The sequence below is a fragment of the Notolabrus celidotus genome, chromosome 11, assembly GCF_009762535.1.
Source record: "Notolabrus celidotus isolate fNotCel1 chromosome 11, fNotCel1.pri, whole genome shotgun sequence".
In the NCBI taxonomy this organism is placed as follows: Eukaryota; Metazoa; Chordata; class Actinopteri; order Labriformes; family Labridae; genus Notolabrus; species Notolabrus celidotus.
Window position 1 is genome coordinate 18947016 of NC_048282.1, and position 19338 is coordinate 18966353.

The following is a 19338-nucleotide window of genomic DNA, read 5'->3' on the forward strand; positions in this document are numbered from 1 at the left end:
GGCCTAGGGCTCAGGTCCACCTGTAAACCCTTCTCAGAAGACCATGGAGACAATAAAGTGAGGAACATCACCTTGGAGCTCTACCAGGTTCATGTGTTTTGTGTCAGCCCTGAAATGTCTGCTTGTATGTTTGCTACCTTAGCAATTAGTTGCAATAAGGATCTGAGTAGTGTAAGGAGTGTCACCTCTGGATAAAATATCCATTTACAGTTGTTGAACAGTGATTAGGAAGTAAGCATGGGGGCTAACCACCAAAGGGTAGTAATTAGTACCTAAACATAATAACTTCAGCAAAACTGAAGGGACAAGTTTTTTGGTAGAGAAACCCAGCATTCACGCAGAAGCATAAACTGAGTTTTGTGTATTGAAATCAGAAATCCTCCCAAGCCAAAGACAAGCACAGAAGACCCCATTTTATGAGATCTGGGTCACGATAAATGAGCCAGAAAACTAAAATAATATAATATGATAATGAGCCTATCATAACAACACTGCCCCTTGGGTTCAGTTTTGTCAGTTAATATTATTTATTTCCAATGAAAGCCTGACTGAGCTGAGTATGGATGCATGCAGCCACCAACACCATAAGTGTTTCAGTTTCAAATGTGAACCTGCTAACTAGTAACTTTCAGTGAAATGTCTCTCGCAAATGTATTTAGTCTTTCATTACAGACATATCTGATGAGTAAAGTTTGACATGATAGTGTTTCATATCTCTTGTAACCACAACAACCACTGACACATTAAAAGTTAACAAGGTCACTCTTTAACTGAAACACCAGTTGCCCTGAAGTGGTCGTGATCTTGTTGGATTTCTAGAACTTGAGTCCAGGGTTAGTAAATTGATTCTGAATTCTGGCCACGCAACAACCAGAAACTTTGATGCTTCCAACAGTTTTAATCTAGTGCCTTAAGCTTGCTAACTCATCTGAATAAATGTGCATGCATATTTTTGATGACACTGGCTGTTAAAGCTAGTGTTGGTAGCATAGACTGTATAAAATATAGACGTAGGATCCGTGACGTCACCCATCTGTGTCTGAAGAGCAGTTTTGAGGCCAATCGGTGGCAGCCATATTGCTGCTGTCGAGCCACTGTGACGTAAACAGGCAGAGTTTGAGCCTCCTAGCCAACAGCTACAGAGTTCCCACCTGTCAATCAAGTCAGCTGTGCCTCTCATTGGAAAACTTGTAATCTCATTATCTTTGAAAGTACCAGGTTAGAAAAAAATTCACCCCCCCCCCCCCCCCCCCCCCCCGTACAGTGTGTGTCGATCAAGAAATGAGCTTTCCAGACTACACTCGTCTTTTGTACCAGGCTGTAAACATGTTTATTTCTGCTGTAAAGATCGTCTTTTTCCCATTCATGTGTACTGTGACTTCCAGTACTTCCAAAGTCAGCCTCAAGTGGATCCTCGATGAACTGCAGTTTTTAACACTTGCCTATTGGACTCATATTTTTAGACAGGAGGTTGAAAAACTAGCATGAATTTGAATGTAGCATTTCCTCAGGACTCTGCCTAACCTTTCATGGTTTAGCTGCTACATTCCTGTTAAAGAGTTATTTGTTTTTTGCCGCTATAGACCATAATAAAGATTTAAAACATTAAGTAGTAGCTGAAACAGACTTGCTTCAAGCTATCTCTGTAGTATGAGCTGTGTGTCCGCTTGAACAATCAATGGTACCTGCTGACAACAGACAATCAATGGTCTGTGACAAAGAACAGGAAAACAATTCGATTTGGGTTTGCCAACAGTGTTGTTGAGCACACAGAAACAAAGGCAGAAATGACTAAAGACGACAGGGGACATGTTTCACAAGGAGCTTTCTTTTCTGCTTATTTCCCAAATAAAAACGTCTCATTCTTTTAAAAGAGGATGGTTTTCTGCTAGAGTGAACAGAGACAAGAAGCCAGGTCAGCCGTGTTTATGTGTTCACTTGCCTATGATTTAGTTAAATTAGGAAGCTCAATGATTGGGTATGCAACTGATAAAACATGAACTTGCAGCTTCAGGTCACACAGAGATTTTTGGGTCAGAAGTCGAGACAACACTATAAAATCATCAAATCAGCCAAAATGTTAAAGACAACCTTTAACATACGCACAACTGACAAACAGCTTAGGCCCTTATATCTTCTGTTTAAACTGTAAATGTTATTAATAGCGAGGTAACCTTTCCCAAGCACAATGAACAGTTGTACTCACAGTCGGTAAACATGGCTTAGCTCATCTGGAATATAAGCAAAGGTCTAAGCCCACTTCTTCAACACAGCTCCATATTGCTTTCAATGTTGTCGCTGCCCATTGTTTGCTTTGATTTGTGCACTGTTTTGGAAAGTTTCTCAGCGAGGCCTCTATTGAGTTTTCTCTGGAGAAAACTGCAGAGGAGTGCAGAAAGTTTCAGAGTACTGGCTCTGGTCTTATCTAACCTGTTTCCAAGACTTACAGCAAGCTTGTTGTGTTACTTTCTACTAAACAGTTCTCACATTACGATCAATTCCACTTATTTTCAGCACAATCATGATGAGTAAAATGACATAGACTACAAGAAGGAAGTGTCAGCATGGTTAGAATAAATGCCAGACATAACCCAGAAGAGTGCGGACATAAAAAGACCCATATGGGCTGAAAGAGGGGTTAGAATCACAGGGGAAGTGGCTCCTCTCCCCCTCTGCGCTGTAGGAGAATTCTTTCTAAACAAGGTATGGAATGCACTCCTGTGTTTCATAATTTGTTCCCTCATTCTTCTCCTCTGCACATTTACAAACAGAGCCCCAAGGAAGAGGAAAAAGAGAGGGAAAAGAAAGTCAGAGATGGGGAAGGAGAAGTGCAAGGGAGCTCTGGAAAAATGTTAGGGCACGGCTTGTTTGGTAGAGCAATGAGGACAAGAGAATGAACTAGGAACAAAAGTGTAGAGAGAAAACGGGAGAAGACAATATATAACCATCAGAGAAAGAGAGAGAGGAAGGAAAGAGGAGGAGAGAGAAAGCAAGACTGCCCTAGGAATGATCTTAATGCTCCACTTGATGTTCACATTCCAAGCTGGCAAATCATGCAACAGTCAAATCTAAATTCAGATTGCTTCATCCAGCTGGGAGACTGACTGGGAGCACTGGGGTTGCTACACGTCTCCGCTTCCCTTCTCTCGCTCCATTTCTCTCAGTCTTTTTTCTTTTTCTTCTGTTGCATGTGTGAGAGAGACACAATATGGAGGAGATCAGTTGCAGAGTACAGAAGAGACCAGGGGGGGGTGGATGGGAAAGCAAGCGGAGATGACGAGGTGGAGGGTGGGCTGGGGTGCAAAGTTTAAAAATATCTCAGACTGCCGAGCAGCGAGGCCGAGCTACAGCAGGCCAGCAGCATACCTTCAATTTCAGCTATTCTTGTTGTTTTTTCCATAATGTCTCAAAATCTGCCTTATAAGCTAATGACAAAGAAAGCCCTCAGGGCTAAAATATAAACGATACACAAATTCTGTCATGGTCATTTTCCCTTGTGTTTGCCAATGCCGCTGCTCTATGTCAAAAGTACAGCTTACAACTTATCAGAATTCTTCATTTGGCTCTGGGTCAGAGGTCAGCGATGGGAAACCTGAGCTTAAAGTTCCTAAGTCTTAAAACAGCCACACTCTTGACCGCCTCACCGCCAGGGCTTGTAGCACATCATGCACTCTAAACACTCTGAGAAGGAAGGCAAGTGGACAAAAATAATTTCCCTGCTGTGATTATGTATTTCATCCTAAATTGCCTGGAAACTGCAGCAAATGAGCCATGTGTTGTAGCTAAATAGCTGAGAAGTAAAAGGGATGGAAAAAAAAAATTACAGGAACAGATTTACAAAGTAAAGCAAATTAGTACTGAACTGGAATGATTAATAGGCATCTGTAGTATTTATATGCCGGATTAATCTTATTTTAAGTGTGAGAATTTTCTACCTTTATGTGTCTATAAAATCGGATTAGCTGTCAAGCTTTGGATAGTTGTTTGAGCAAAACAAGCAACTTAATTATTAACATAGTGCCAAATCCTAACTAAAGTTACCCTATGATGGCTTACATGTAGAGCAGCTCTAGACCGTACCCTTTGCTTTGCTATTTTCAGAGACTTAACATTAATCCACCCATTAGCAAACACTTTGCAACAGCTGCAAGGAAAAACTTCCTTTAAAGCTCCTGTGAGGAACTTTCTGTTTGTCTTGATTTTGGCGCCCCTTGTGGACAAAGCGGTATGACCAAGCGGCAACTTCTGGTCTAAAAATATGAGTACAATGCGGTAGTGCTAAAAAATTGCAGTTCATCAAGGATTCGCTTGAGGCTGGCTCCGGAAGTACCAGAAACCACATACACACCAATTCCAAAAAGCCGATCTTAACAGCAGAAATAAACATGTTTACAGCCTGGTACAAAAGACGAGTGTAGTCTGGATAGCTCATTTCTCGATCGGCACACACTGTATGGGGGGCAGATATTTTTTCTAACGCAGCATTTCAAAGATATTAGGATTACAAGTCTTCCAATGAGAGGCACAGCTGACTTGACTGACAGGCGGGAACACTGTAGCTGTTAGCTAGGAGGCTCAAAGCCCGCCTCTTTACATCACAGTCTCTTCACAGCAGCAATATCGCAGACGCCACCGATTGGCCTCAAAACTGCACTTCAGGAACAGATGGGTGACGTCACGGATACTACGTCCATATTTTATACAGTCTACGGGTATGACTTATCTATTTGCTATCTGCCCTGTACATGCAGAGGTTGTGTTTATAATAAAACATCTTATCCTGTATTCTTTCAACAGCCAAATGTATCACTCAAGATGTTTGCTTTTTTGAGGAAATTGTAAAAAAGGCAGCTACATCATGCACCTACCGACCAGCAGAGGTTTAAATTATAAGCATAGAAATAGTCAGTTCTGTTGCTGATGACCTTGTTTTATTTTGTAGGTCGTAAAAGAGGCCTCACTTTAAATTTCTGCTTGCTTCATAACCATCTTAAAAATGACTCACAGGTGCTTTAAAAAGGCTGAAAAGTCAAGCTTTACCAGTCTCAGAGGTGTACAGCCATCTTTTTTCTGGCAGTTGACAAAAATAATGATAAAAAATCATATTCATATAATTTTTAAGATTTTCAGAGAAATATAAGTAAAAAATGCAGGTCTAGTCCTGTATTCTATTGCAGCTGTGACTCTTATTATGACCTTGACTTAAATTCAGTTTGTGAAGTCCAGTTATGATTGTGCATTTGCAGCCAGGGGTATAGATTAAACGTGTGTTTCAATGTGGGGGACTCACGCTAGGACAAGTAATGGAGTGTAAAGCAGTAATAGCTCCCTATAATGTTCTCTGGATTAAAATAGTATCTATTTCTGATTCCCACATATGTCTCTGTTCTCTTTCCGTCTCCCCATTCAACCATTTAAATATATTTGTATGCGGGGGTTGTGTGTTTAGCTGGCGGGGATTCTTGTCCTAACCCATTGCATGCATGAGTCAACAGTTGTGGATGCACATAGAACACGTATAGAAACATGCACAGGGAAGCATGTAGTCTTTTTAGAGGACTAACAACAAAGAGGGAAAGAAGGAGTGCTAGGAGAAATTTATGTTTTAGGTCCGCAGATGGAAAGTAATTTTAGTCTTTATGCCAGTGTAAGAGTAGTAGGCAGCACAGTCATATTTTTCCCAAGTCCCCAAACACAGTTTAGGTTGCTCTCTTCCTGGGTAAGGGAAAATATCACGTGTGTTATGGGCAAAGAAAATTGATATGAGCTTGTGTTTGAGTTTACAAATGTGGTGGATAGCTTCGATAAGTCTTTATCTGAACTGCATCTGTTGGTACACAGTTAAGTTTGTATTTTTAATAAGTGATAATTGATCATAGTTTAATTTAATTTCCAGACTCTTTGAGATAATATAGTCATACATTTCAAATGCAAACTGCTGAATGCTAAAAATGTATGCCAAGACAACTAAAGCACATTTCATAAGTGTTTTATTTCATTCTAGAGTATGTTTGCCTCAAAAAACATTTCAAATCAAATATATTTTTCCACCTGTCCTTCCATCACACATTTAATACATTTTCCACAATAAGAACCTCCCACCAGACTTCATTCGGTGAATTCACTGGTTGTTTTTCCCTCCCTCCGGACTATGGAGGCAATTGGCTGAGCAGAGTCTCAAACAATGGCACATATCTATTTTTTAATGGTTTGTCAACAGTATTTGCTGGGAAGCTGCCCTCGCTAATGGCCCTCTGGCAGCCAATCTGTTAATGTGCCGAGTGGAGCGGTGCATCAGAGCTACATGCCTCCCTCTCGTTCATTACACCCATCTCTCCACCTGTCCATCTCTCTGGGCTTCTCTATCATGTTGAGCAGATCAATAATCCCACCCTCCCCTCCCTGCTGTGTTCATATAGTCATACATTTCCTCTATTTCTCATGCCTCTTTTGGTTCTTCAGTCCTGAAACTAAACCTGCAACACCAGTATTTTGCAACAACAAATAACTCCTCTTCTGCACATTTGTACATTAAAACACTTTGCTTAGGAGTCCTCTGCTTCTGATTCTTTTTCTTCACTTTTATATGACAGAATAGTGTGTGTAAGGCCAATGTGAGCCTCTGACTGACGTGTTTTCTGATGCAGGAAGTCATTATGTCTGAGTGACAACAGCTGAAATGACTTCAAGTTTAGTGCTTTATTCTCTGATTGCTTCCGGTGAGTGTGAGTATCCTTATTCTGAGACATAAGGCGGATGCACATATGGTGCAACATAATGGCACACTGCACTGTGTCTCATCATCTGTACAGGCGTAAAAGTAAGTGTTAAGCAGGAGATGAATCATGCTGTACACTATAATTTCCTGTTGTGCCATTGGAGTGGCTGTTTTGGAATCAATGACGTTGAAGAGGCATCGTTTGCGATTCTGTCTGAGTAAATGGATCAAGGCAGCCCATCACATCACAAATGATACTAAACAGGAAATCTTCTTTTGGCTTTTGCTATCCAAGTGAACGCCAAGTGTTCTTTTTTTCCGTTTTCATCTTTTCCGCTTAGAGATAAGCAAGTCAGCAAGTCCTCCTTGAAAAACTCTACAGTTTAAAAAAAAATCAATGACATGCTCCGCTATGACATGTTTGACCTGAACATTGTCTGCAGACTGCCTAAAGTGCTGCGGGCCTTATGAAGGCAGATCTGTATTGTTCAATGTTGTTCCTGTAAACAGCGCAACAGAAACATCAGGGTATGTAGTGTGAGTTTAACTCACACTTCCATGTAACAAATTCTCCCTGAAAAAAGACAGATAAGATAAAGACAAATATGATAGGATCTCAAATGTCAAAGAAGAAGAGAGTTGAGAAAACAGTTCCATGCAGCTGGCACCTTGCCCACTGACATCATGTTATTTATAGATGCAGCTTTACATTAAAGTAATTGGAGGGGACTACATGAACTATGTAGAAACACATGAACATAGAAACATACTTTCCCTACTCTGTGAGGACAGCTTCACTGTATAAAAAATATCTGGTCATAAAAGAGCCTCTTGCATGAAGTTTTCCAAGACTATTAAACTGTCCGTTAATAATTTTTTCCGTGCCTTCATAGAGATTTATTTTAATAGCCTGAAATTTAGCATGTTGTATGTTGTATGATGTAAGCGTGTGTGTTTGCTATGAAAACATGCTAGGGGTGCAGTGGGGTGCTGCAGGCGATGGAAAAGGAGAATATCAATTACATAAGAGATTAAACTGTAGGAATCCAAGGTATGTATCCAGCATCGCTGGCCCAATAACGTGAAAGCTCACTTCATGTGCACCCCCTCCTATGTACAGAGCCTGGATGGAAGGTCTGCTGCTTTTATCCCTTTGATGTCGGCTTGTAAAAAGGAACAAACACACAGCGTGGCACCGTGGTGTAAACTCATAAAGTACTATTAGACATTGTTGTTTTGTTAACTTTGCTTCTAAGCTACAGGGGAAAAGGTCATGTGAGAAACTGATGGACAAAAAAAGATTTAAATATGATTGTCCTGAGTTCTGAGTTTGGTTTGAACTGTAACAAAGCAGCCTGCCCTGTGGATGACTGTGCAGCTCACTGGTCTTTTTGTTATTACATCTCATACCACCCGCTGCTTTTACTAAACCACACAATATTCTAATGGACCGCCGCTATTCCTGCTGCACTTCATTACAACAAACAGCAGAGTTTGAGATGGGGGGGGGATTACTGCTGGTTTTGTGCAGCTCTTTCTGTTTGGGCCACAGGAATGTTTCAGAGTGCCCCCCTCTGCGTGTGTTTCATCCATCCACGTGCTGCACATACCCAACTGACACACACTCATCATGACGAGGGGACACTTTCCAAATCACACACACTCTATTTTTAATGGAAGAATGTACGATGCATGCCCTCTGCTTCCCTGTCCCCCCTCACTGTGCACTCATCTGTAGGACGGATTGCCCGCTCTGATGTGTATTTGACACACATCTGTTGCTGTAGCTGGAGGCGGAGTAAGCAGGCGAGAGGATTGAGGCTTACATTTAAACCATTAGCATACACTCAGAGGAATGGAAGGGGAGATAAGGGAGAGGTGGGTGGACGTGTAAGAAAATGTGGAGGAGAGGAAGAGCAAGGGAATGCAGAGGTATTAAATCAAGGAAGAGGAGAGGGGGTGATTGGTGTTGTTTGGTGTGATTTGCAAGAAAAACAGTTGAATAGTCGCACTAAACAAGAAAAAGACTCTTAAAACTAAACAAAAGTAAAGTAAAAACTTCAGGGCAAAGACATTTAGACTGACAAAGAAACACTTTTCAAACATTTTACATATTTGTGTGTGTGCAAAAGTGCATAACACTGACCTCTGACACGGGCATAGCAGCAGCCACACTTGGTCAAGACTTTACGGAACAAGTGTTGGCAGCCACAGCCTCGGTGGTGGCGATGGTGATGGTGGCCCCCTTTCATGCTGTTCAACCATGAGCAGAGGTGGGCATGGCCCGGCACTTTCTCTCCTTCTCCCCCCTCTCTTTTTCTTTCTCTTTCTCTCTCTCTCTCTCTCACCCTCACACAAGTAGTCTCCCCAAAGTTTAAATCCCCTAAAAGGTGTCAGTTAATCCTCCTCCTCCTCTTTAGTTGACAGCAGACAGACTTTTAAAGCCCACACATCCAAAATCGAGAAGAGGGGAAAGAGTCCACAGAAGCTGCTGCCAAGGCAAAATCCACACTCACAGACCCACAGGGTTTCCCAGATGGTGATAAAAGCCTTAAAAAGATTCCAGCAAGCTGATTGTTTTATTCATTGTGCTCCTTTCCCCCTGTCTCCCTGTTTTCCTCTGTTTTCCTCTTGGTGTTGAGCTCTTGCCTCTGTGAACTGCCTGGTCAAATGACAGACTAAGAGACTGCTTCGGAAAGAGAGAGAGAGAAAGAGAGAGAGGGAGAGAGATAGCAGTGAGGGAGAGAAAGAGAGAGAGAGGGAGTAAGGGGAGGGGTGAGAAGGGTGGAGTCTGCAGCTCTAGTTGCTGGCTATTCCAGGATAAGGTTCCCACTCCCCTAATTTTCTCTCTCTTCCTGTCCTCTATATTTCTCTCCGCTCAGCTGTTTTTTCTCGGCACCCTCCTGTTTCCTGGCTGCACGTCTGCTACTCTCCCCGGCTATCTAACGCAAAGACCAGACGAAATAGTACGCTCAGAGCTGACCCTGGAAATAGTAACAGCCAGGTTTGTAATGATACACAATGCTATTTACAGAAGAGAGGCCATGTTGGGCTGAAGGTGTCATGTGTTTGACTTCATGGGTCTTATTTTTCTGGCTAACAGAGCTGTGATATTAGCTTCTGTGATTATTTATGGTATTGGCATTTTGACCTTTTCTTTCCTAGTGTTTCCAGGGAGTGAGTAGGCGGTCTCAAATTTCACAATGTTGGCATGTTGGCATACTTGGTGTGTGTGTATGTGTGTGCGTGTGCGTGTGTGTGTGTGTGTGTGTGTGTGTGTGTGTGTGTGTGTGTGTGTGTGTGTGTGTGTGTGTGTAACACGAGTCATTTAACTGGACAGATCATTGTAGTATAAAGACGGGCAGTCTCAGCAAATAAACCTACACAGTGATGAAAAGGCGGTTTCAAGCCTCTGGAAATGATGCTTGAATTAGTAAACATTCGCCTTGATCTGAGGAGAAGAAAAAAGATTCACTACTGTATAACACCCCAGTTCAGAAGCATTCCTATTTTGACCATTGCTCAAGACCACGTGGGCTGATCACAGTTGGATTAGCATTTGTTTGGCTCTGCATGCAACAATAGCACATATGAGACAACAGTTTGACCTAGAGGTTAAGTCGTGTTCCCCATGTACAGAGGCTATGGTCCTCAAGTGAGTGGTGCAGTATTGGTCCCAACCTATGGCCCCCTTACTCCCATGTCACTCTCTACTCTCTCTCTCTCTTGGCTTTCTGCTCTATTCACCACATTCAGATTAAAGGCAATAAGGTGCATTTCAACCAAGAGTTCCGGGGTCTTTAAGCCCCCAGAACTACTTTCCCTGGAACGAAAAGGTTCCTGTGCCCCCATTGTTGTCTGTGTTTCAACCGCGGGCTGAAGTCCCGGATAGATTATGCAAATCAGGCCAGGGACGTATGGAGAAAAATTTTTTTGTTAAATAATATTTTGAAATCTTAATAAAAAACTAAACTAGTATGCATTCCCAGGAACTCCCTCTGTGTTTCAACAACTGTGTAAACTCCAAAAACACCGTAACGTTCAACCGAAAGTCCCAGGACCTTTGAAAAGTACTACCCCCCCAAGCAGGGGCTTTTTAGGGGGAAGATTGTCTACCCCTGAACTAAATATAGACCCTGGTTCCTCTGGTCGAAACGCATTTAGTTCAGGGGTAAAGTCCCTAGTTCGGGGCTAAAGTTCCTGTGGTCGAAAAACGCCTATAATGGCCCAAAAATGTAAAAAATAAAAAATACTGGTCACACTTTGCATTGTGGGAAGTTGGCTCCAAGACGTCAACTAATGTTAGCCAGTTATAATAACAAAAAAATGAGTCCTGGATTGACTTTGAGAAGTGAGGAAGTCTAATGCTTCATCAACATTTGGGCAAATGAGCATATTTGTCAAATGTTAGACATCACTTGCAGAAATACTTAGGTTAACAAATGTATTCGTCAGTGCATGAACCAGTGGGGCTTTCAACACTGCCAAGCAGAATGTACAGGTGAAAGACCGGCTTGGCAAAAGTGGAAGTACTAGTGATTAGAAGGAAAAATTCCCCTGGCAACGAAATTATCTGAACTAAGTAGATGTTGTGAAGTCCTGTCATGTTGCTACACCTAGTGCCAGCTCTTCTGCTGGTGTTGAATTGGACAAAGAAAATTAATATCGTCAGCCTATCACCATTTCAGAATCAGAATCAGAATCAGAATCAGCTTTATTCGCCAAGTATGCTTGAACACACAAGGAATTTGACTTTGGTAAACTGTGCTCTCTTTGTACAAGGCATAAGAATGCTATCAGTTGTAATCAAAATTGCCTAGCAGCTATATTACTGGATCTGTTACCAGTGTGATGATTAAGCAATGATCCCATCTTTGAAAACAGTGTGCCATGACATCTTTTACAGAGGACTTTCCACTACTCAGAGCTTAGTGTAAGATTTAACATGTTACTTACGCCCACTTTGGAACTATCTCAGCTGGTGCAACGCCTAAAGCATTAGTCAAGTGTAAGCTCCATCCTAAATTAGAAATTACGTTCAAACTAGGCTACGTTCGAACTAACGCATAGTTGGTGCAACCAAATGCAGGGCCTGATGCTTAAAAAACTAACCAGAAAATGAAACAATCTTTATCAATAAATAAGTCTGAATACTTCACTCCATCTTCAGAGTCGGAAAGGAGCCAATGCTCTAGTCCAAGTCAGAGTCTAAGTCATCAATGCTTGAGAACAAGACGATTCACAAATCCTAAAAATTATGGCTTTAATTGGACTCAAGTCAGAGTCCTGGACTCAAGTGCATCAACGCTGGGCTGGACTATAACAATCTGTACAGTAGACATGACATTTTCAGTCCCTGGAATGAGTCATTATCAATGAATTGATGATACAAAAACATTTTGTTGATTGTATTTTCATTTTTTCTTTCTATGGCAGAGTCAAACATTTTGTGATTTTGTGATAAAGTACATTTTCTGATTATTTAATTTCATATTAACATTCAATTCGAAATTACAATGTTTGGTTTTGGCTTATGAAGTAATATATCAGAAAATAAAGATGCCTCTTTACAGTGGTGGACTCAGAAAGGGGAATCTCAACACCCAGTGCCCTCGTGTTTGAACATTTGCAGCGTAGTGCCCGCTTGAATGCCTTTGTCCTTTATAAAAATAGTTATAAAAAGGCCTGTCAGCTGCCTTTCTAATGGATAAAACATGACTAGATTAACATGCCTTTTCAGTGAATAAAATGTAATCAGGTGCCCTCTGGGTAACTTCACCTTCAGCGTTTGGCTGTTATATAAGGATTGTGAGTTACTTTTAAGACTTGATTTGAATTAAATTGTTGAATTAGAATTCTATAGTCTGAATATATTTGAGAGACTTTAAACCACTCAGTCTTAAAATGAACATGTGGAAGATTATAGATTAAATCTTGATAAAATTTTTAACTGCATGCAGAAAGAAGCTTTCTTTTTTTTAATCATTATTTGTAATAATTTTGTGTTTTCCTTTGAAATGGTTAAATTTCCATCATAATTTATTGTCTAATTAACCAGAATGCGGGGAATGAGGTGTTTTATAATCAAAATTTATTGGGGAAGAACCCTTATACCCCCTTTAATTATCAGTGTCTCACTTTGTTTAAGTAAACCCTATATTATGTAACCTCTTCCTTACAGAGGAGCTTACAAAAGGGTTATTCAAATGCTGCTTAAACACTTCATTAAATACAACATGCTGCTGCCCCAAGGTTTTTTTGCCCCTGCCACAAGAACAGCCCAGCCTTTTTATTATTGTGCAAAACTCCTGTTAATATATTACTGACAGAAGAAGTCTTGATTTAAATATATGGTTTATACAAACACACAAATAAACATTCACACACACAGAGAGACAATTAACACCTGCCTTGATGAAGTTTCACACCATCTTGTTCTTGATTATTCTCTTGATGAACCTGGATAATGAACCAAGAAGCTTCAGAGGTTGTGTAAGCTTAAAAGAAAAAGGTTAAAAATCCAATTATATGAAGTTGTCTGCTTTGCAACGGAGATTTCCCTCAATCAACGCTAATCCATGACTCACCAGCTTTTCTTACAAATTAAATTCACAGTTGCTTTTTCAGTAAATATAGCATGTTTATCTGAGGAAACAACTCAAGAGGGGCCTCACAGATGCAGGAAAAGGAAAAGGCTGCTGAAAATGCTGATATGAAAGACTGCAAGAACCAGCAAATCATTTTCTGACCAACAAACAGCATTTCTCAGGCCTGAAGCTTCTGAGCTCATGACTCAGTTTGTGATCTCATCTCACTTTTCCCAGCACTCATCACGCCATGCCCCTTTCACACAGGCTACACTACAATGTGACTGAGTGGAAATCACCTCTTGATTGCTGCAACAAATACTACCGCCCACTCAGGTTCCCTCTTTGGGGGGCATCGATGGAAACAAGAGAAGGCTGAGTAACGACTGGCACTGAACCAGCTCCTACACACTCAAAGGCATGCCCGTCCCTGAGGCGCATTCAGGTGCTTCCGTTTTCAGGAGGGCTGTTTCTCAAGCATCTTTTTCTTTCAGGGTGGTGGCAGATTGCTGTCAGGATGTTTTTCAGAAGTCTACAGGAGACAGTCAGAGCAAACAGGAGCAGCCTCACCTATAAGCCACACATGTAAAGTACACAACCAGCTGCATTTGATGTTTCTTTTTCCTCGTTCGCAAACATGCAGGGCAAACTGAGCAGCTTTAACATGACAGAGGTAGCACTAGAGATACATTATTCTCAGGTTAAGACTGCACAGGAGTGTGATACATCTCTGCAAACACAGATAGATCACAATACTCGCCCGCCTCTAGGCCTCTCTCCCTTCCTCCCTCTATTGCTTTTCTTATAATGGATGCTCTAAGCGACTGTGATTGAAGGGGGCAATCCACCAGAAGAATATCGAACGGCTCTGCTGAACGTCTCAACTTGTCTGACGGTGATACGGCTGCCAAACACTGTCTAAGCACAGGAGCACATTTCAAGCATGATGGGGAAACAATGGATCTGTCAGCAGAACAGAGGGTTTAAAAGTAACAAGACAAAGCGGAGACACAGAGACAAGAATCCAAGGGCAAAGCTGCACAAATTGGGCGACTGCTGCCTGCACTATCACTCCGCACAAACACAGACTACAGAGCAGAGAGATAATGAAGAGTACACTGCTCTTGAGATGCATTCAAAATTCATGAAGTGAAAGCAGGGGAATCTTTTCATGTGCTCTTAAGTTGGGAGGTGTCAGGGTGTGATTCTGCAGGGCAACCAGTAGGGGGCCTTTTACTTGTTGTAAAAGGTTGGCTGCTTGCTCGACATGCTTAGGGCTGCTGTTAAAAACAATTTTCTATTTAACTTTAATTAATCAATATTTACAAGAAAAGCGGTGTCAAATGCTTGGAATATTTTGCTGAGGAACAAACTGGCTGATCGTACATGCAGTTTTCATTTAAAGTGCTGGTTTTATGCCCCAGAAGCACCTTCAGTATCACTTCTGAAAGTAGGAGAAAATCTCAGAATAAATGAGCTCTGAAACTGGCCCATGGAGATGCGAATAAATCCCTGAATGTTAACACAAATATGGAAAAAAAATGTCCTCCTTCTTAGCTTGAAGTGGGGGGAAAGCAAAGAGGGGGGTGAGGTGAGACATGCATTAACATCCACTCATCCCTCCCCCTTATATCTCACCCCTCTGCTCTATCCCTCCCCTTCCATCTCCCTCACGAGACACACACACACACACGTGCTAAAGATGAATCATCCATGCACTGCATGTGTGTAGAACAATACTTGGAATGCTATAGAGTTAACCTGGATATATACGTTTGGATTTAGGCTTGTCCGAAGGTAAGCATGCTAGAAGATGGAAGAGTGTTTTTTTATCTGAGAAATAAGGAGGAAATATCACGTTTACACTCTCTGTTGGAGACAATCAGTCATGTGAAGGAGGCATATCCTGAGAGGAATTAATAAATGCAAAGCAGCTCAAGTAAATGGACATTTTTCCTTGTGTTTTCTGTACAGTTATTCTTGAAACACTGATGTTTCAAATATACCCAACTGCAGTGTACAGTTGAAAAGTACAAGCTGAAACATCAGAAAAAGCATGCAAATGCAAAGATTCAAAATGACATAAGCTTGCATACCATTAGCAACAGCAAGTCTCACTTCAGCAGATATGCAGTTGCTTATTCGCAATGTGTTCCCCAGCCCCCCACTGACATTAGCCTCTCCTCAGCCCATCAGCCAGCTGAAATCCTGCCAAAATATGCTCACTTAGATTTTCCTTCCTCCCTCACCCTCGCTTATGCTCTCTTAATTCCTCTCTCTCTCTTTCTCCCTGCCTTCATCTCTCAGCTGAGCGCCAATTAAGGCAAACTGGCATTCTGGACGAGCCAACATGGGGGGGAGGTTGGCGGAGGTCCCATCGTGGAGCAGAGGAAGTCACTGTCTTGTTCTGGTCTTTTCTGTCCTGACAGTCTGCAGAAAGATGATGTTTTTGTGAGATTAGATTTGAACTACACAGAGGAGACAGACAGGTGTGGAGCTGTGAAAGTACTGTATGTGTGTGGACTTTACTACTAGTACCACTCAGTACCTCACACTGATAAACCACAACACACAGAGCAGCTCCCATCAAGCAGGAGCTTGACACTAAACAGAGGGGAGGTGCAACACCCATACCACCCACAATTACAACCGCCCTCCGAGAAACCAGCACAAACACATTTTCTTTATCCCATTTCCCCATTCCCCATCCAGACTGTCACAGTTTTCACTTCTATACCTGGCTGACCCACTGCCTCTCTTTATCTCTGTAGCTGCTCGGTGAACCTTGCTCCAGAAACAGCATGCAAGCACAGAGACTCTGGGACTGCTGCCGACTGTGTTCCAGGCTTAAGCCTGAGCTAAAACGCCACCCAAAGGAGGAAATGTTAATTAAACAAGAGCGAAAGAGCAGGGACCACACATGGAGATAGACTTCTGTTTAATCTTTGAGTAATAATAACTGAGACAAGAGATTTTACTGTCAAGAGAAAATTAGATATTTTTTGTGTATAAACAGATTTAAAGATAGTGTTTCTGCCACATGTTCAAATGCATGTTTAGAACACACAAGTGCATTTATGAGTGTGGATAAATGGGCATGTAAATCTGTGTTAATGTGTCTCCATCTGCTGGGTTGATCCGTGGTCTAAATGCCAGCTGTGCTGTGGAGCAGTGACCTGGGAGGTGTCTGAGGGACCTGCCTGACCTGAGCCTGCCTGCCAGCCCTGCATGACCCACTTTGCTGAAATACAAAGTGAACTTTTTTTTTTCAAACACACTTTTAACATTTTAATTGCAGATTCACCTGATTTGTTTTCTTCCTGTGATCCTGACTTTGTTAAAGTAGCAACAGTTGATCATATCAAACTAACGGTATGCAATGATAAAGTAAAAATAATGTGTAAAAGGTTTATTTTGTAGAGATGAAGTGAGTCATCAACTTAACCTGCAGAAGTAACTGTGACTATCTTCTCATTATTTATCAGGCCAGCTTACAGCTGTAGTGTTAGGGTTAACTCCCCCTGCTCTTCCAGTGTTGTTTACAGCTACAGAGAGTAGCTCAGTTCTGTGTAAAAGCTCTTTAAACCCACAGCAGACAGTCACAGTTTAGATGTTAAACATAATTAAACAAGAAAAGCAAGAGATATCTCCCTACAGGGTTAGTGCAGACAAAGCACAAACTTAAACAGGGTGGATATTGCATTTTCAAGAGAGACAGAAACATGGCTCCGGATCAATCCGCATGTTCTGTAACTGAAGGATGGAACATAAACTTTTAGAATAAAGACATTTTGTCCAAGAAAGATCATTTGTTTCAGACGCAGCAACATGCTTTTGAACATGATCAAAGTCGCCTATTAAATCGTATTAAATCCATGAGGTATGCAAGAAGACAGCTGAGATTTAAGGACAGTTTTTCACAAGAACAGGTATCAGAAAGCGAATGATGTACAGGTCAAAGGTCAAAAAACACAATCAGGACCCTTTTTTATCCTCTGTTTGCAAAGCAGATACAGAATATCAGACCATCTTGCAATAATAAGGGAGCAAAGACAGACATTTACAGAGCTGGTCATGTATCAGTTGACTGGCTTTTATACACATTGGAAAAATGTGCTATTCATGGAGGTAATTATATTTTCTGTTCCAGACTACACGAGTTCATCTGACACCTGTACTAGGAAATGCTTTCCAATTTCTGGCCCTTGAAACACAACATGATGCAACTCAAGTTTGAATTCTGTCCATTTAAGGTCACCCATATACAAACAATTTAGTCTAAGGGACCTCTGGGAGTAGCACTCATTGAATGACACACTCACTGAGACTCTTATTAAACCAGATTTGGACACAGGCATGCAGTTTCTACATAGTTTACCTGGCAGCTACTCAAACATATAGTAAATGATGTCATTTGAAGTGTAGATTAATCTCCTGAGCACCAAACTGGGTCATTCACTCATCCACATATGGCTGAGTTTGGCTGAGTTCCTTTCACCAGGGAGGACAAAAAAAATGTGACCGAATACTTTTCCTCACCACAAGATCTTATATTGATGTCCAGTTTCCTGATTGGTAATCCTTTCCCTTTTATAAAACTGTAAAAGTGACTATTTTTGTGCAGTGACTGTGGAGAATTTGTGGTACAGACTGTTGTGTAAGTGTTGTGGTCCCATACATGGCTGTTACTTGTCTAACAGAATCTCATGTTTCATCTGAAAAACATAATTCATCAACATACAGCTTCCGAACTCCAAATATGCATGAGTTTCTAGTATCAAATGAGAACTTTTAAAGTTAAATATAGACATGTGTGTGTCTGTACAGATGAGTTATGTGTGCATGCAGCTGTTGGTCACATACAATGCTGTTGTTTCAACTGGTTCAGTGCAGTTTCCTGTTGATGTAGCCTCATGCATTTTACCTTGAGAGAGACCCACACAGTGAGTGGACACACATGACCATCAATCACCGATCAGTGTTATGAAACACACACCGTAGACACAGATTGTCAGGGGAGGGTGAGAGTATGAGCTATACAGCAGGGAGTCCAAGGAGCCGAGAGAAGAAAAAAAAGGTTTGAGAGAAATATGACCAGCAGCTCGGTGTACTTGGAAGAGAAACAAGGTTTGAAATACCACTCCTGCGGACATTGCTCAAAGGAACACATACATGAGGACTGGAGAACAAAAAGGAGGAAGAGGAGAGATACAACAAGAGTATCAAAAGGAAGAGACAGTCATACTGTAGAAAGATGCATGACCATATTGAGTAATCATATGACATGAGGTTAAAAGATCTGAATTTGAGGATGTTGGTACCATCCTTTGATTCTAAGGAAGCCACTGGCAGGCATCTTGTTCCTAACATGTAACAGATGGCCCTCATGAACCACGACTTTAGAGAGAGAAGGGGCCTCTTCTCTTTCCCCTTTTCTGTCACACCAAGAGATGGAAACATCACTATGGCTTCTGCCAGTTAAACCATAGCTAAATGTAATCACATGTCTCCTGTTCTACACATCTGAGGATTGCCTTTAATAACTATCTTAATGTTAATTACACTGAAAACATTCATTTAAGATTAAAGGCAAGAGCTTTCATTGAGGAGAATTAATTACTTAAGCTTATTTATTTAGAATGTACTATGATAATTCAAATCAGCTGTAGGTTTTAAAGCATGTTTTTCACATACCAAGATGGTGATTGAAAACATTATTGGTTAAGTTTCTTTATAGTAACAATATTTAATATTTCTTCCATTATTAACTTGTTTCTACTAAATTATAATAAAGATAGCTAATTGCTCATGACTCTGTTATTTAAGATTCTGCAAACTGTCTTCATAGAGACAATAAAACCTTAAACTTTTGTTCTATACTCCTCATAATGATTTTTTCTCTGCCTGCACACAGAGTCTGTGTCTTGTTGTTGCAGTTCAGATGTTTTCTGCTTGTGTTTCATTGATTTTCCATCCAATTTCCCATCCGGAGGAAATTGGGCTATGCAAAAACAATTAAGCAAAGGAGCTTGT

At 41.2% G+C, this 19338-nt stretch overlaps 1 protein-coding gene across 2 annotated transcripts in view; it reads right to left on the reverse strand.

The window, feature by feature from the left end:
• The window catches only part of arhgef25a (Rho guanine nucleotide exchange factor (GEF) 25a), a 51494-nt gene that overhangs the window by 28300 nt on the left and 3856 nt on the right, over nucleotides 1-19338 (reverse strand). Inside the window, exon 1 of one of the 2 annotated variants that reach the window (XM_034696235.1) lies at nucleotides 8865-9399. The exons of the other annotated variant lie outside the window; for it this stretch is intronic. Coding sequence (XP_034552126.1) covers nucleotides 8865-8970 — 106 coding nt within the window. The 5' untranslated portion in view covers nucleotides 8971-9399. Of the gene's footprint in view, nucleotides 1-8864; nucleotides 9400-19338 lie in introns of those variants that run through there. 2 annotated transcript variants of the gene reach the window in all.